General features: G+C 42.5%; 1 protein-coding gene across 8 annotated transcripts in view; it reads left to right on the top strand.

The window, feature by feature from the left end:
- ITGAE (integrin subunit alpha E) overlaps positions 1 to 16,709 on the top strand; it is a 179,621-nt gene that overhangs the window by 150,102 nt on the left and 12,810 nt on the right. For 7 of the 8 annotated variants that reach the window (XR_008889048.1, XM_056559190.1, XM_056559189.1 and 4 more), the window contains 7 exons: positions 1,349 to 1,426; positions 2,154 to 2,226; positions 2,314 to 2,421; positions 9,733 to 9,789; positions 10,812 to 10,910; positions 11,250 to 11,345; positions 16,066 to 16,176. Coding sequence is in view for 6 of the 8 variants with exons in the window: in XM_056559190.1 (XP_056415165.1) it covers positions 1,349 to 1,426; positions 2,154 to 2,226; positions 2,314 to 2,421; positions 9,733 to 9,789; positions 10,812 to 10,910; positions 11,250 to 11,345; positions 16,066 to 16,176 (622 nt within the window). In the remaining 2 variants the exon portion in view is untranslated. Of the gene's footprint in view, positions 1 to 1,348; positions 1,427 to 2,153; positions 2,227 to 2,313; positions 2,422 to 9,732; positions 9,790 to 10,471; positions 10,638 to 10,811; positions 10,911 to 11,249; positions 11,346 to 16,065; positions 16,177 to 16,709 lie in introns of those variants that run through there. The other variant, XR_008889049.1, reaches the window with a different exon arrangement.

The following is a 16,709-nucleotide window of genomic DNA, read 5'->3' as shown; positions in this document are numbered from 1 at the left end:
TGCAGCACCCAGCATTCTCCAGTCTCAGAAACCTCTGTGTTTCCAGGACTGGAGACCTGATGTGACGCCCCCTTGTGACATCACACCACGCCCACTCCATTCATGTATATGGGAGGGGACGTAGTGGCCATCGGTTTATCAGTATGTGTAACCCAAAACCAAGAGTCCCTCCAAAACACAGTAGAGATGCGGGGAGTCTAATTAAAATCTGTGCAGGAGAAGAGTGGTGGAGTTGCCCATAGCAGATCGCTTATTTCATTTTTAAAGAGGCCCGTGAAAAATTAAAGAAGCAATCTGATTGGTTGCCATGGGTAACTTTGCAACTTTTACTCTGTACAGGTTTATAAATCTCCTTCAAATTGTCTGTGTTTATTCCACTCCTGGTTTTGCTTACAAATAAGGTTACCAAATACTGACCCATAAACTGCCACGTGAAGGTGGCCTAGGACAGGAGAGTCCATTGGCCACCCATGGTATCCGCCAGGGGATGTATCATAGCAATGCTTCATGCTTTCCATGGTGTGAACAGAGTCCGACATCTTGTTGCACTAAATTAAAGGGGTACTCCGGTGTTAAAAAAAAAATGCTTTAAATCAACTGGTGCCAGAAAGTTAAACAATTTTGTAAATTACTTCTATTAAAAATCTTAATCCTTCCAGTACTTATCAGCTGCTGTATAATACAGAGGAAGTTCATTTCTTTTTAAATTTCTTTTCTGTCTGTCCACAGTGCTCTCTGCTGACACCTCTGTCAGGAACTGTCCAGAGCAGGAACAATTACCCATAGCAAACCTCTCCTGCTCTGGACAGTTCCTGATATGGACAGAGGTGTCAGCAGAGAGCACTGCGGACAGACAGAAAATAAATTTAAAAAGAAAAGAACTTCCTCTGTATTATACAGCAGCTGATAAGTACTGGAAGGATTAAGATTTTTAATAGAAGTAATTTACAAATCTGTTTAACTTTTTGGCACCAGTTGATTTTTTTTTTAAATTCTTTCCAACGTGGTACCCCTTTAATGTTTTTTGTTCAGCTGAAAATGTATTGAAAAATGAAACATGGAATGTAATTTTTTTTATTTCATTTGATAGTCTAAGGGTTTCTATGTATGATAGAATTGTTACCATATATTTACTATAGGTCAGTGTTTTCTAAAAAGTGTGTCTTCACTTATTGCAGCCTATGGCTTTCCAGGCTTGCTGGGAGTTGTAGTTTTGCAACAGCTGGAGACACATAGTTTGACAAACATTGCTATAAGTCATTTACACAAAAAAATTTATTGTAGTCATTTTGTGAATATATAGAACAATTTTTCATCAGGTATTAATATATAATTTTATTGATTTCAGCGTTAACAATGTCTCGGACTCTCTGGTTCAGAAAACTGTGCTCCCAGTAAGACATTCCTTCAGTGCTGTCCTCTCTGTGTAAGTCCCTGAAATGTTTCTTCTATAAGATTCTTTACTATGTGATTCTTTACTGGTATATTCGATAACAGCTTTGTAACACTATTGGGTTGTTGCGTTGCCTTTAATGCCCAAGAAGAGAAAAAAAAATGTGTTTCTGTAGGAGATATCTGTACCAAGAAGTTGTAAATGTAACATGATATACTCAGAAATGTTCACATCGTGTTCACATGACCGAAAATGTGCAGAATGTCCACCGGAAAATACAGGCGGACCGTACATACATATATTTGAAACAACGGCTCTAGGACTGCTCGGAAATGCGCCGTCTCCATAGACGGTAATGCATTTCTGAGCAGAATCAGCAGAAACATCTGCCGCTGAAATTCCGCCGTGTGCACAGTGCAGCAGAATCCCATTGAAATCAATGGGATTCAGCTGCAGCGGAATTTTCATGCGGAAATCAGCTCCGAAATTACCCAGGCCCAGTGTGACATAATGCAGGTCAGAGAATCGCTGGCCTAAGCAGGACCCTCCTGATAACCACTTTATCTGGTTACTGGTGTACATGAGATGACCTGAAAATTATCTGAAATCATTCCTGGAGGACAAGTGCTTACTGTATATGCTGGCACTAACATGCTCAAGCTGACTTCAACATATATATATATATATATATATATATATATATATATATAGCCTTAATAGCAATGCACTGTAACTGCTTAATATTTATTTATTGATCTAGGCAACAGACTGCACTTTTCGTCACAATACCATCTGACCCCCCTATGTATGAAGAAGTCTATTACACATTTAATGTAAGTGTGCCAGGCTCCACATAGTTAGTAGCAATAGTAGCAGTTAATTCATTTACACTGATTTACTATATTTAATTCTGTCCACAGGTGAATGCAGAAAATCCATTTGCTGCAGAACTAATCCTGGAGCTGAAGGTCCCCATTATCTTTAAAAGAGTCCCTTTTTCGGACGTACAATTCATCCAGACATTCCAGGTGTGTTCCATGCGAATGCTTTGATGTTTATCATATTAAGCAGTACTATGATGTATGAAGATCCACATGCATTTATAGCAGAGTACCTGTCATTGCTTTGTCTTCCAACCTAAAGCTTATGGGAGAGAGAAAGAAACAATTACAGTCTTGTCGTCATATCTTATCCTCATATACTGCCCATATATCCTGTCCTCATATCCTGTCCTCATATCCCGTCCTCATATCCCAACCACATATCCCAACCTCATATCCCATCCTCACATCCTGACCTCATATCTCATCCTCACATCCTGACCTCATATCTCATCCTCACATCCTGACCTCATATCTCATCTTCATATCCTGTCCTCTTTATCTGTCCGCATATCACATCCTCATAGATTGGTTGGGGTCTGAACACACAGACTCCAGCCGATGAAAACCTTTGACATTCCTCTAGGACATGTCAATTTTTTGTTTTTAATGGGGTTATCCAGGAAAAACCTTATATATATATATATATATATATATATATGTATATATATATATATATATATATATATATATATATATATCAAGTTAAACAGATTTGTAAATTACTTCTATAAAAAAATCTTAATCCTTTCAGTACTTATGAGCTTCTGAAGTTAAGGTTGTTCTTTTCTGTCTAAGTCCTCTCTGATGACCCCTGTCTCGGGAAACACCCAGTTTAGAAGCAAATCCCCATAGCAAACCTCTTCTAAACTGGGCGTTTCCCGAGACACGTGTCATCAGAGAACACTTAGACAGAAAAGAACAACCTTAACTTCAGAAGCTCATAAGTACTGAAAGAATTAAGATTTTTAAATAGAAGTAATTTAAAAATCTGTTTAACTTTCTGGAGCCAGTTGATATCTAAAAAAAAAAAAAAAAAAAAAAGTTTTTTTTCCTGGAATACCCCTTTAAGTATCAAGTCCTATATTGAATATTTTGGTTTATTGTGAAATCCAGTTACCATGGTTATCGATATAGTAACCATGATTTCCCTGATTCCCTTCACATAGACATAGATCTGAATGATCCCTTAGTTACACTGAATGGGAGTTTAGGAGCCTTTCACACACACTGATCAGCCATAACAATAATAGGTGAAGTGAATTAAAGCATATCATGACAATGGTGCCTGTCAGTGGATGGGATATTTTAGGCAGAAATTGAATAGTCAGTTGTTGAAGTTGATTTGCCCGAAGCAGAAAATATGCGAAAGTATGTTAGTAATTGTGATGGATTAATGACTGGGTGAGTTCATCTCCAGAATGGCAGTAGAGTGTTTCCAATATGTAGCCAAAAAAGGATAACTAGTGAACCAATGTCACAGTCACAAGTATCCAATGCACATTGATGCAAATGGGGAGCAAAAGCTAGTCCATCCAATCCTACAGAACAGCTATAGCTGAAATAGTTAATGTTTACTATGAAAGAAAAGTGTCAGAATAAACAGTGCATCACGGTTTGCTGCATATGGCATGGTGTTGCAGCATAGTACACAATATTGGCCAGGTGGTTTCCCCCTTTCTCTGATCTAGAAATAATGGTAAATTCCCCCCAAAATGTTTAATTGATTAGGAGTAAAAAAAAACAGCAAGTTTTAACCAAAAACAACATCACAAATGTCCGCAGGTTGTGTGAGGTATTACAACTGGAGATGAGGGAATTTTTGAAAACTTTGATTCGGCCGATTCGCTGAATTTTCACAAAAAAAAATTTCAATTCAAATTTATTTGCAGCAAATTGCTATTAAAAACGGCAATTTCTGGCCTACAGAGAGCCTCAATAGGGGCGTAGAACACTTTGCCTTGCTGTAACACGCATAGGGTGTATGCTGGGTTAGTGAAATAATACTGTTATTCAGAATGACATGCAGATCAGAGGCATCGCTATTAGAATCACTGTCGCAGAGCGGCACAATGACAGAGCCTGAAGGTGGTATAAGTATGAGGAGACCATATAGTGGCTAAACGACAGCGTGTAGGTGGCGGCAACTTGAGGAGACCATATAGTGGCTGAAAGACACAGAGTGGAGGTGGCGGCAGCATATAGTGAATGAATGACACAGCCTGGAGTTGGCGGCAGCATGAGGAGAACATATAGTGGCTGAATGACACAGCCTAGATTTGGCGGTAGCATGAGGAGACCATATAGTGGCTGAATGACACAGCCTGGAGTTGGCGGCAGCATGATGAAACCATATAGTGGCCAAATGACTCAGCCTGGAGGTGGCGGAAGCATGAGGAGACCATATAGTGGCTGAATGACACAGTGTGTAGGTGGCAGCAGCATGAGAACATATAGTGGCTGAATGACAGCCTGGAGTTGGAGGCAGCATGAGGAGACCATATAGTGGCTTAATGACATAAGCTGGAGTTGGCGGCAACATGAGGAGAACATATATCGGATGAATGACACAGCCTGGAGGTGGTGGAAGCATTAAGAGACCATATAGAGGCTGAATGACACTGCCTGGAGTTGGTTGCAGCATGAGGAGACCATATAGGGGCTGAATGACACAGCATGGAGGTGGCGGCAGCATATAGTGGCTGAATGACACAGCCTGAAGTTTGCAGCAACATGAGGAGAACATACAGTGGCTAAATGACACAGCCTGGAGGTGGGGGAAGCATGATGAGACCATATAGTGGCTGATTGACACAGAGTGGAGGAGGCGACAGCATGAGGAGACCATATGGTGGCAGTATGAGACAGCTTTGAGCTGGCATTTGCATGAGGAGAACATATAGTGGCAGAATGAGACAGCCTGGAGCTGGCATCAGTATGAGAACATATGGTGGCAGAATGAGACAGCTTGGAGGTGGCAGCAGCAGCATCAAGAGTCCTGAAAGTGACCCGGTGACAGAGTGGTGTGGTCAGTGGCAATACCAGTACCTGGTGACGAAAGTGGGTGGCAGGATCAGAATAGTAGCTGAGGCAGGTAGGCAGAAGAAAACGGTCTCTTTTGTAAAAGTGTTATTGTGCACAAATAAGTATTGAGGATATGCATTACGTAAAACGTAACTTTTAATAATATGCGTAGGATAAAATATATGGACCCAATTATTATTTTTTTTTTTTTAAATCAAACAAAAGGAAAGGTGTGCAAAAAACACCATGTGCCTCCTACACATCAAGTATTGATGTGATGCAAAGACCTCTAAAAGGTGGAAGGGAACAATGTATGGTCCATTATAACTGGTGGGGGTAAAAACTTCCCCTGTAAGGCCCTACTCTCGCACTATTAATTCCCTTCTTGGCAAGTGTTACTCGCCCTAAAAAGGACGGCCATACACAGGAACCTCTCCCTGTTTCCACCTACAAACACTGCCATTTCCCAGGGTTTTTAGTTGGAAATAGGGATTGGTTCCTGTGTGGAGCCACCCTTTTCAAGACAAGCAACACTTTCCTCAAAAAGATGGAAGGGAACAAGGTATCGTCCATTGTAGCAGGTGGGGGTAAAAACTTCCCATGTAAGGCCCTACTCTCGCCCTATTAATTCCCTTCTTGGCAATTGTTACTCACCCTAAAAAGGTTGGCCCCACACAGGAAACTCTCTATTTCCACCTAAAAACAATGGGAAATGTCAGTATTTGTAGGGGGAAATAGGGAGAGGTTCCTGTGTGGGGCCACGCTTTTTAGGTAACAATTGCCAAGAAGGGAATTAATAATGCAAGAGCAGGGCCTTACAGAGGAAGTTTTTACCCCCACCAGTTACAATGGCTCATACATTGTTCCCTTCCACCTTTTAGAGGTCTTTGCATCACATCAATACTTGGTGGTGTAGGACGGCACATGGTGTTTTTTGCACACCTTTCCTTTTGTTCGATTTCAAAACCATTTGGGGTACATATATTTTATCCTAAGAAAAGTTAAGTTTTAGCTAATGCATGTCCTCAATACACACTTGCGGTCTGATGCGGAGGAATGTCTGTAACTGGGCAGCAGTGCCATAAATATGTTTTTCACTATCCATATTTGTGAAGTATTGTTGTGGCATCCATCTTGCGAAACCTAAACTGTGCTCCACTTTGCCCCTCCCCCTCCTCCTCCAGTTCAGCCCCCACAGGGCTCATGTGGTCGTGAGATGTAGGTGCACATCTCCAGTGCCCTGACCAGCCATTGTTTCCAAACCATGTTGTAGTAGATGAAGCAGTGGAATGACGTTGCTCATCCCGGCACAGGATGAGGAGGCGGAGTTGCACACGGTCACAGGACAGCCTGAGAGCATGGAGGTGTAAGCGGCGTTACCTGTCCAAGTTGCTGTTGTTGCTGTGCAGGAACCACATTCACACAGTGGGCGGTAAATGACATGTATTGCCCCTGACCATAGTTACAGCTCCACATGTCAGCGCTGCTGTGCACTTTGGTACACACCGACAGGCTCAAGGACTGGCCCACCTTCTGTTTCACAAAGTGGTGCAGGGCTGGTACTGTCTTCTTCGCAAAGAAATGACGGATTGGGACTCTCTACCTCGGCTCGGCACAAGCCATCAGTTCTCTGAAAGGTGCAGAGTCCAACATTTGAAAAGGGAGGGACTGCAGCACCAGCAACTTGGACAGGGGCACATTCAGCTTCTGCGCCGTTGGTCGCATACTGTTGTCTCTTGGACATAGCTTCGTCGATGGATTGCTGGCGGAATGACTGACTCGAAGTAGGAGAAACAGGAGTATCTGGAGAGACAGATGGAGGGTATGACACACAGCTCCCTTTGGAAGAGATGGTGGAGGCTTGGCTGGATGAAACAGGGAGCAGCGTGCCGCTGGGTGATGCAGCAGGCTGGACCACTACATTGGAGCCACGGTTCTCCCAGGCCGCTTTATGGTGATGCTGCATATGTTGACGCAGGGCCGCGGTGCCAACATTGGGATGGACCATGGCCATGCTTCACCTTCTGCCGACACATCTTTTTGCATGTTGCCATGTTAACTTCCTCTGGATGCTTGATGAAAAACTGCCACACCGCCGAGTAGTTGATTTTCCCACCAACAGTCCGCACTGATTGACTTCTACTGCTGCTGACTCCAGGAACCCCTGTTTCAATACCTCCCGGGAAGGTAGGCAGCTGCGAAGCAGGTGGTCTACCCTGGGCAAGTTTGGCTCCAGACCTTCCACTTCTAGCACTATGCTGACTGCCAGCCATGCTACCACTTGCTGGCTCAGCTTCTGCCTCACGGGCAACCTGCAACCCTCTTCTCCTTATAATGATGAAGCTCCTTCTGCACCCAGCTCCCAAGTGCGATCAGCTTCATCAAAACCGAGTTGTGTCTGTACGCCACTGATGTCCTCCTCAGGTTCCTCAACAGTGTCTGCTTCAGGAGCCTGAACGCTCGCGACACCACCTCCCATGCCACTCTCCTCATCACTACTTGCCCGCCTAGTGGAGGAAGTGGCGGATGTCTCCTCCAATTCTTGGCTGGGCAGTAGCTGCTGACTGTCCTCACTAAATAGTGGAGCTGAACCCACAGCATAAGATTCTTCTGTGGGAGAGGGAACAGCATAGGACAGAGGCAATGGAAGACATGTCCTGGGACATGCCAACTGAGGGTTGTGTCTGAGGAACCAATCGACTGTTGACTGGGGGTGTCAGATGTCACTTGTGATGAAGTGGATGACCGTGTTAACCAATCGATGACTGCTGATGGGTTGCTGGTTGAGACACGACCGCTAGCTGTAACCGGGAGCTCAGGCCTCTCACTGCGACTCCTGCTGCCACTCACCCCTAGTCTGCTGCGACCTCTGCCTGATGAATTTAGGCCTCTGCCACTCCTCTGTGCACATCCTGGCACTTCTCTGCCTGACATACTTAGTGAGTATATGAGGGGAGTACAATACGCTCCACTACGCTTAAAACAGTATTTGTGTACAACACCAGCCGGTGTGTACTTTGTGTACTTTTGCCTGGCCTTTCACAGTATCTAGGCCCTTAAGACTTTAACACTAACAAAACAGTTCACTACTTAGATGTACGTATGTGGTATGCACTTATGAGGGGAGGACAATGCGCTCCAGTACGTTTAAAACAGTATTTGTCTACAACACCAGCAGGTGTGTATTTTTGGCTGGCCTTTCACAGTATCTAGGCCCTTAAGACTTTAACAGGAACAAAATAGTACACCATTGAGTTGTACATATGTGGTATACGCTTATGAGGGGAGAAAAATGTGCTCCAGTATGCTTAAAAGAGTATTTATGTACAACACCAGCCGGTGTGTGTTCTTTTGGCTGGCCTTTCACAGCATCTAGGCTATTAAGACTTTAACAGGAACAAAATAATACACCACTTAGATGTACGTATGTGGTATGCACTTATAAGGGGAGGACAATGTGCTCCAGTACGTTTAAAACAGTATTTGTCTACAACACCAGCAGGTGTGTACTTTTGGCTAGCATTTCACAGTATCTAGGCTCTTAAGACTTTAACAGGAACAAAATTGTACACCGCTTCGATGTACCCATGTGGTATGCACTTATGAGGGGAGGACAATGCGCTCCAGTACGCTTAAAACAGTATTTGCGTACAACACCAGCAGTACACACCAGTGCTGCAGCACACAGTCGCTGTGTACTACACCCAAAATTGCACTTTCTCTTTCAATCTCACTCCCTTCTCTATCAGTGCTTCCAGGCAGGATTTTTGCTTGAGGTGAATCGCTGCTGTTCTGTGCAACACAGTTTGCAACACACTGCTGTCCCTCTCTGTAATAGAATGCTGTAGTGACTGGGAGGTGAATCGCTGCTGTAAAAATGCTTTTCTGTGCAACACACACTGCTCTCTGTCCCTCTCTCTGTGTAACAGAATGCTTATGTGACTGGGAGGTGAATCGCTGCCTGAAAAACTCTTTTCTGGCCAATACACTCTGCAATAAAAGGCTGTAGTGACTGGCCTCAAGATGGCTGGCGATTATATAGTGCCGTGACATCGCAGGGGTGGCTGGATGCTGATAGTCTGCATGCTGCATGTGATTCAGGGTCATCCTGCCTACCCTTGCTCCCGCCTTCCCAGGATTCCTTGACCCATGTCCTCACATGTGGATCCACCATTTTAGATGCCCTGGAGCCTGGACCGCACTAAATGGCATTTAATGAAGTGATTTGCGCAATCAAATTGCGGCGATATTCGCTCATCCCTAATAACAACTTTCATTCAATAGAACTGAGCTGCAAAACCACACACAAACTGTGCACAGGTGTGGTGCTGTTGTCAAAAAAAGATTTTTTTTAAATCCTGGGTAACCTCTTTAATTTTGGATATTTTACTTTGTAATTCAGCCATTAATAAAATTATATCTTTATTTTTATAGAACTCAACTCAATGTACAAATGAAACCCAAGCCCGCAGTTGTGGAGATACATTTAATGTAAGTTTTATAGGAACAGTATTCATGTGCAAAACTTTTTAAGAGTGATTAATATCTTAAGTCCCAATATTCAATCAACACCCAAAGTATATCTGGGATATGTGAAATAAATGCTAATTTTAAAGTAAGCACAATAAATTTATATTATTAGTTTTGTTTACACTGGATTTGGGCACTGGATGTGCCTATAATATCTACTGGCCAAAGACCTATCTAGGAAAAAAAGGGAGGTAGGTCTAAATTTACCTGAGGGTATGTTGACACAATGGAGCCAATGATTGGCTTCAACATTTGTCTGCAATGTGATGGGAATGTCATTAGCAATGCTATTCGTGCCATCAAAATTATGATTAAGAAAGATCTCAGCAGAACTTAATTGGGCCCATCACTTACCATATAGATATTTTGTATGACAGGTTTGCCACAGTGCCATGGCTTATTGGTCATAAATAAAAGTCATGATGGTAGTGTGAAGAGAACATCATTGTGTGATCATCTTGTCAAAGGTCATCACTAATTCTTCTGAGATGTTCAAAAGTTGTCATACACCTTAACAGGGTTGTCCAAGTAAATATATGTAAAAGTGCTCAGGATGGCAGATCATTATTTAAAAAAAAAATAAAAAAAAAATACAAGTTTTCACCTGCTGTCAATCCTCTACTCTTGCCATCCCCACTGCCAGGAGCTTCCTGTTGTCCATTGTGACAAGCAGGAAGTGCCCACTTAGACATTTACTAGCCGCAACGGTGACCTCACTCCAGTGATTGGCTGAGCAGGCAAAGACAAAGAAAATCCAATGTAGAGGGCATTACACCATCAAAATGGTACAAGCAGGGGATTGACCGTAGGTGAGTACATGTTTTCAGATTTTATCCCCTCCACCCTGAGCGCTACGTACAAGGACATCCCCTCAACGCTTGAGTCTCTGCATCATAAACAGGGCTTACAGATAATGCAACTAAGTGATATAACATTATAAGCTTTTTACAACAAAGTTCAATTCATCTTCTTTTGTTTGTTAGAATGAGGAAACAAAGTGCCTTTTTATCGCTTGCAAAATCCCATCTGGAAGGGAAGAGATAAAGATAGCAACAAGATTATTTTTGCGAAAGCTTCAAGAGGTAACATTCAATGTCCTTATAAATGTCATCTTGTTTTGCTTCTTCTTCCAATCTTGTGCCAACTCCCTCCTGTTATTTTTGGGTAATACTAGAATGTGATACATCTAATCCCCAACTTAACTAAATGTTAATGCCATTGAACACTTACAGGCAGATGAGCAAAGTCCATGGTGTATTGTCCAGCAGATAAAATGGTATAGACAAAAGTCAAATCTAGGTCTGCAGATTTTGGTTGGGAGTGTTGAGAGTGTCACAATCTTACTTTGAGCTCCCTTCTAGTTTTTCATTGATGCACATCTTTATTTTAAGTATTTTGTAATTTTTATGTTCTTTCTGTAGCTAGTAAAAGAAATACAAGACTTTAATGTCACTGGAGAAATTCTTTATGACAAAACCCTGTATGTAAACCTGAAGGAGCCAGAACACAAGACACAGGTAAGATGAAAAAAGTTTTATCCTTGTCTAGATGTTACCTATCAGGAATTATTAGGGTTATTCAAGATCAGAAAAACATGGCTGCTTGATTCCAAAATCCAGCTTACCCCAGCTGACTACAGAATGTATGTGGTATCACTTCTTAGCCATGTTCACTTTATTAGAGCTAAGATTCAATACCAAGCACAGGCTACGGACAGGGGTAACACAGTTTTTAGAAAAAAAGCTGCCATATTATTTAATACATCCAAGCCTTTTAGACTGGCACTTTAAGTGTTAAACTAGGTTCACATCTACATCCAGGCCCTCAAACGCAAATTCTGTTCAGGAGGAATGAACGGAACCAAAGACTATAGATCTGTCAAGCCCCCATTGACTTTAACCTTGTAAAGACATGGCCCCTAAATTTGCAGCACTTCAGCAAGCTACTATGCCCATAGTGCCGTACATTTACAGCAAGGCTATGAAGATAGCGCAGGAGTTGTGCTTGCTTTATAGCCTTAAGTTCTGCCTGCTATCAGCAGCTGGAGATTTGTGGTTACTGGTGGGCATTATCAAACATGCTGATGTCTGTCATTAACCCTTTAGATGCTGAGATAAATGCCAATCACGGCATCTCTACGGAAAATGGAGTTGCTGGTAGGTTGGAGAGGGGCTCATTGGACCCCTGCTGTGCAAATACAAGCATCCAATGGCAAGTGCAAATGGTGGAACAAGGTTTGTTACGATCCTCCGACATCTACCATCTACATATTTGGCAACAAAAGAAAAACGGAGTCACTTCTTGTAATAGTATCTTGTAGTATCTTGTAATAACAAGAGAAATACAGCATCAATAAGGTGGTATCACCGGCCCTGCACATTAACAATTAATAGCAAGGTCATATCCCAGAGCAACTATATCAGTCACAGATTGTAAACATAGATTAGATACAGTGCACTTATTGCACAAAATATGCTGTGGCATATATACCATAGCATATTTTGTGCAATAAGTGCACTGTATCTAATCTATGTTTACAATCTGTGACTGATATAGTTGCTCTGGGATATTACCTCTATTTATATATATATATATATATATATATATATATATATATATATATATATATATTTCTTGTTATTAATTGTTAATGTGCAGGGATGGTGATACCACCTTATTGATGCTGTATTTCTCTTGTTATTACAATTTTAACACTTTATGCATTGTCCTTTTTATGTGCTTAATAAACTTGGTGTCTATAGGACACAATATATGTCTAAGAAGTGACTCCGTTTTTCTTGTGTTTCTATTTATATATATGGAGTTCACTTATTAATGGCCCATTCATGTATCAGGGGTTACCAGTAATACTATAACGTACCACCTGCGTGGCAACATTTAACTTAACCTTTTTTTTTCCCCTGGTGGTTTGTCCTCTGGTTCCATCTACATATTTGGTATCGCGGAAATGTCAGAACTATTAACATATAATGTTTATGATTCTGCATGGTGAACAGCGCAAGTGTAAAATAATAACAAATTGATCATTTTTGGTCACATCATATGTAAACAAATAAGATGAGTAAACAGCGATCAAAACAGAAATGGTACCAATAAAAACTACAGATCATGACGCAAAAATGAGTCCTCATACTTCCCCCTTCAGAAAATAAAAAAGTTATAGAGAGATATTTATCATTGTGTGTCTTTTGAAAGTGTGTTGTGAAGCTTTTTATTTTTACTTTGGTTTTTCTTTTCTGGGACTTATTTATTATAATGGCGCACAGAGGTTGATAAATTTGGCGTATGTAGGTAAAAGTTCAGAAATCACTTCAGAACATCATTTAGTGTTTTTCGTCCTCTCCATTTTTCTGTGACTTTTACCCTGTTGCGAAAAAAAGTGCACCTTTTCTTTTAAATGCTATCCAAAGGCACATTTGTAAGCCAGGTTAGGGATGGTGTAGATTTGCAGTATTTTTGAGGGGTTTGCTACTTTTTATATATATATATGCATTTGATATATTGGTTACTGCTGCAAAATGAAATTCCTAAATCACTCCACATATAGCATTTACACAAAGTTGCTCCGAATCTCAAAAATTGCCGGTGTCCTTAAGGCCAAAACGAGCTGTGTCCTTAAGGGGTTAATGGGGTCCATAGCATTTCTGTCTGGTGTCTATCATCTTGCAGAATTCTAACAAGACAAAAAATTATGCATGCAGCATTTTTTGTCCTGTTATTTAATTTGAATCTGCAACTGAGCTTCCGATGTAAATGTGAATGAAGAATTAACACCAACTCATAACATTGTGTTGAAATTATTTAATGTACAATTTGCCATATATTGAGAATAGATGCTTTAAAGAGTACCTGTCACCACATAGTGTTCCTTGTGTAATTAGCAGACACTTTCCCATTCACTTGCTTTTAAAATTATCAACATAAATATGTTTAAAATGTAATAGAAAAATGGCCACTAGGTGGCTCTGTTCTGTTCCCTGCCACAATTAATACAATGAGTTCGGTCTCCTCCCAGCCTGGCAGGAGTCCGAACTCAGGAAGTGTTTCTCTGCACTGAGCTTGATTGACAGCTGCACAGAAAGTTAAAGCTCCACAGATTCTCCCAGAAAGCCACACAGACTGACAATTGAAGGAGAGCCTCACTGAAATCTGCACAGACTGAAACATGCACAGAGCTTGGGGTCTTCTATTCATCACAATGCTGCAACAATGTGAGGGTGGAAGTTGTCCCCCAGCAGGCTTCAGTTATGTCATGCCTGCTGGAAATGCCCACTTTGTCCTGCTGGGAAATTGCACTATACGAGCAAGAAGAAAAGTATGATCCACAGCTTTTTAAAGCTTTTTAAAGGGCTGGAAGGGTGTTAGGAGTAGTTAGGGAACATAGCCTGAGTTAGTTTAGAACAGTTTATTTGGTGACAGGTACATTTAAAGGGTATGTTCACATATACTGCATAATATCCTCAGTGTGTAAAATATGTGTAAACATATGTGGTGCCTAAGGTAGAATAGTAGTTGTCCAGGGCAGCTGGTGGTAGTTGTACCCTTGGTAAAGAGGATCGTCACCCATGCAACTTTTCTATTTTTGGGTGTGCACAATTAGGAAAGTCCTTGACCCTGGGGTACACTGGGGTGTGGCGTCTTGGTGTTGGTATACCTGTAATGGTATCTGCCTTGAACTTGATGTGGGTACCGTATTTATCGGCGTATAACACGCACTTTTTAGGCTAAAATTTTTAGCCTAAAGTCTGTGTGCGTGTTATACGCCGATACACCCCCAGGAAAGGCAGGGGGAGAGAGGCCGTCGCTGCCCGCTTCTCTCCCCCTGCCTTTCCTGGGGTCTAGAGCGCTGCTGTCGGCCCTTTTCACCCCCTGGTTATCGGCGCCGCTGCCCGTTCTGTCCCCCTGACTATCGGTACCGTTGCTCCATTGCCGGCGCCGATAGCCAGGGAGAGAGAAGCGGCGCTGACAGCCAGGGGGAGAGAAGGGGCAGCGGCACCGATTGCCGGCACTGCTGCCCCGTTGCCTCCCCCCATCCCCGGTGGCATAATTACCTGAGTCGGGTCCGCGCTGCTCCAGGCCTCCGTCGTGCGTCCCCGGCGTCATTGCTATGCGCTGAACGGCGCGGCGCATGACGTCAGAGCGCCGCGCCGTGCATAGCAACGACGCTGGGGACGCACGACGGAGGCCTGGAGCAGCGCGGACCCGACTCAGGTAATTATGCCATTGGGGATGGGGGGAGGCAACGGGGCAGCGGCGCCGGCAATGGGTGCCGCTGCCCCTTCTCTCCCCCTGGCTGTCAGCGCCGCTTCTCTCTCCCTGGCTATCGGCGCCGGCAATGGAGCAACGGTACCGATAGTCAGGGGGACAGAACGGGCAGCGGCGCCGATAACCAGGGGGTGAAAAGGGCCGACAGCAGCGCTCTAGACCCCAGGAAAGGCAGGGGGAGAGAAGCGGGCAGCGACGGCCTCTCTCCCCCTGCCTTTCCTGGGGGTATATCGGGGTATACACGCGCACACACGCACCCTCATTTTATCATGGATATTTGGGTAAAAAACTTTTTTTACCCAAATATCCTTGGTAAAATGAGGGTGCGTGTTATAGGCCGGTGCGTGGTATACCCCGATAAATACGGTAACTTGAAAACAGGAACAACTTTTACTTGAGATTCTCTGCGCACACCAATACAAAAAAAATTCCTTATAACTCAGGGTTGTGAGAAGTTTACTTTCAAGGCTGGTTGTGTTGGATTTTGACACAATCCCCTTGAGTAGTTTTAGTAAAAGAAATACTGTGGAAAAGCTTGGCTCATTGTGGTGAAATATACTTAGAAGACTTTACTAAAGGTTAGCTGTGTTACAATTCCCTATCACAGGGAGTAAGGTTGGAAACCATTGGCCTGGGTATTGCTATCAGTGTTGTTATTCAACCAGTGTGTGTTCGTATTATAATGGTAATTTATAAGATTATTATTTAGGCACTATATAGCTCTGTTATTTGGATATTGTGGTGTCATTATTTGGTGCACTGTTTAGTAGTATTATTTGGACATAGTAGAGAAGGTTTTGCCCTGAAGCCTCCACAGTCCTTGATCCAGCCCTGGTTATGTTTTATTTAACGTGTTTGGAATTTCCTCTATGTTCATGTATTTCTGTAATTTCTGAACAAGTGGTAATTTCCTTCAATGTCTAAACGTTCTTCTCTACTTTTCTTTTTCAGTTATCCATTAAAATTCTTGAAACTAAAGTGATACCGATTCTGCCGGTTTTCATTGGTAGTTCTGTTGGGGGAGTTGTGCTTCTGTGTCTTATAATTATCATTCTTGTAAAGGTAAGTTGTGTTAAATAAGTCAAATGAAAGGGTTAATGATTTATGTAGCTGACTAAAAGAAAGACTGCCTCTGTTTCCCTTAACAACCAATCACAAAGTATTGCCTTGTGATTGGTTGCTATAGGCAACAGAGAAAATCTCTACCTACGTTCTCTGAAAGTCCTTTAAAGAAGTAATCGAGGATTCGTTATTTATATAATGCTAGTCTTACGGAAAGAAAAAAAAGCCATATTTACCCACCTGGTCTCCCGCTGCTCCCAATGCATCTCCTTCCAGTCCACAACCACTTGTCTTTTCTGCCTGCTTCCACTTAGCCAATCACTGACTGCACTAGTGCACTAGTTCTCTGTCTCGGACAGTGATTGGCTGAGCAGGCAGGTTGTGATCTACTGCTTCATCATGGAAGCAGGCAGAAGAGACAAGTGGCAGGGTAGGTGAAAGCAGCTGCATTGGGACCTGTGAAGACCATGGATTTCTTTTCTTTTTTGCTTGGTTAGCATTGTATTTCAAAATCTTTTAATACCAATTTAATA

The sequence above is a fragment of the Hyla sarda genome, chromosome 2 (assembly GCF_029499605.1).
Source record: "Hyla sarda isolate aHylSar1 chromosome 2, aHylSar1.hap1, whole genome shotgun sequence".
NCBI classification, from domain to species: Eukaryota; Metazoa; Chordata; class Amphibia; order Anura; family Hylidae; genus Hyla; species Hyla sarda.
Note: the sequence above shows the minus strand (reverse complement) of the source record. Positions and strands in the feature narration are given on the sequence as shown.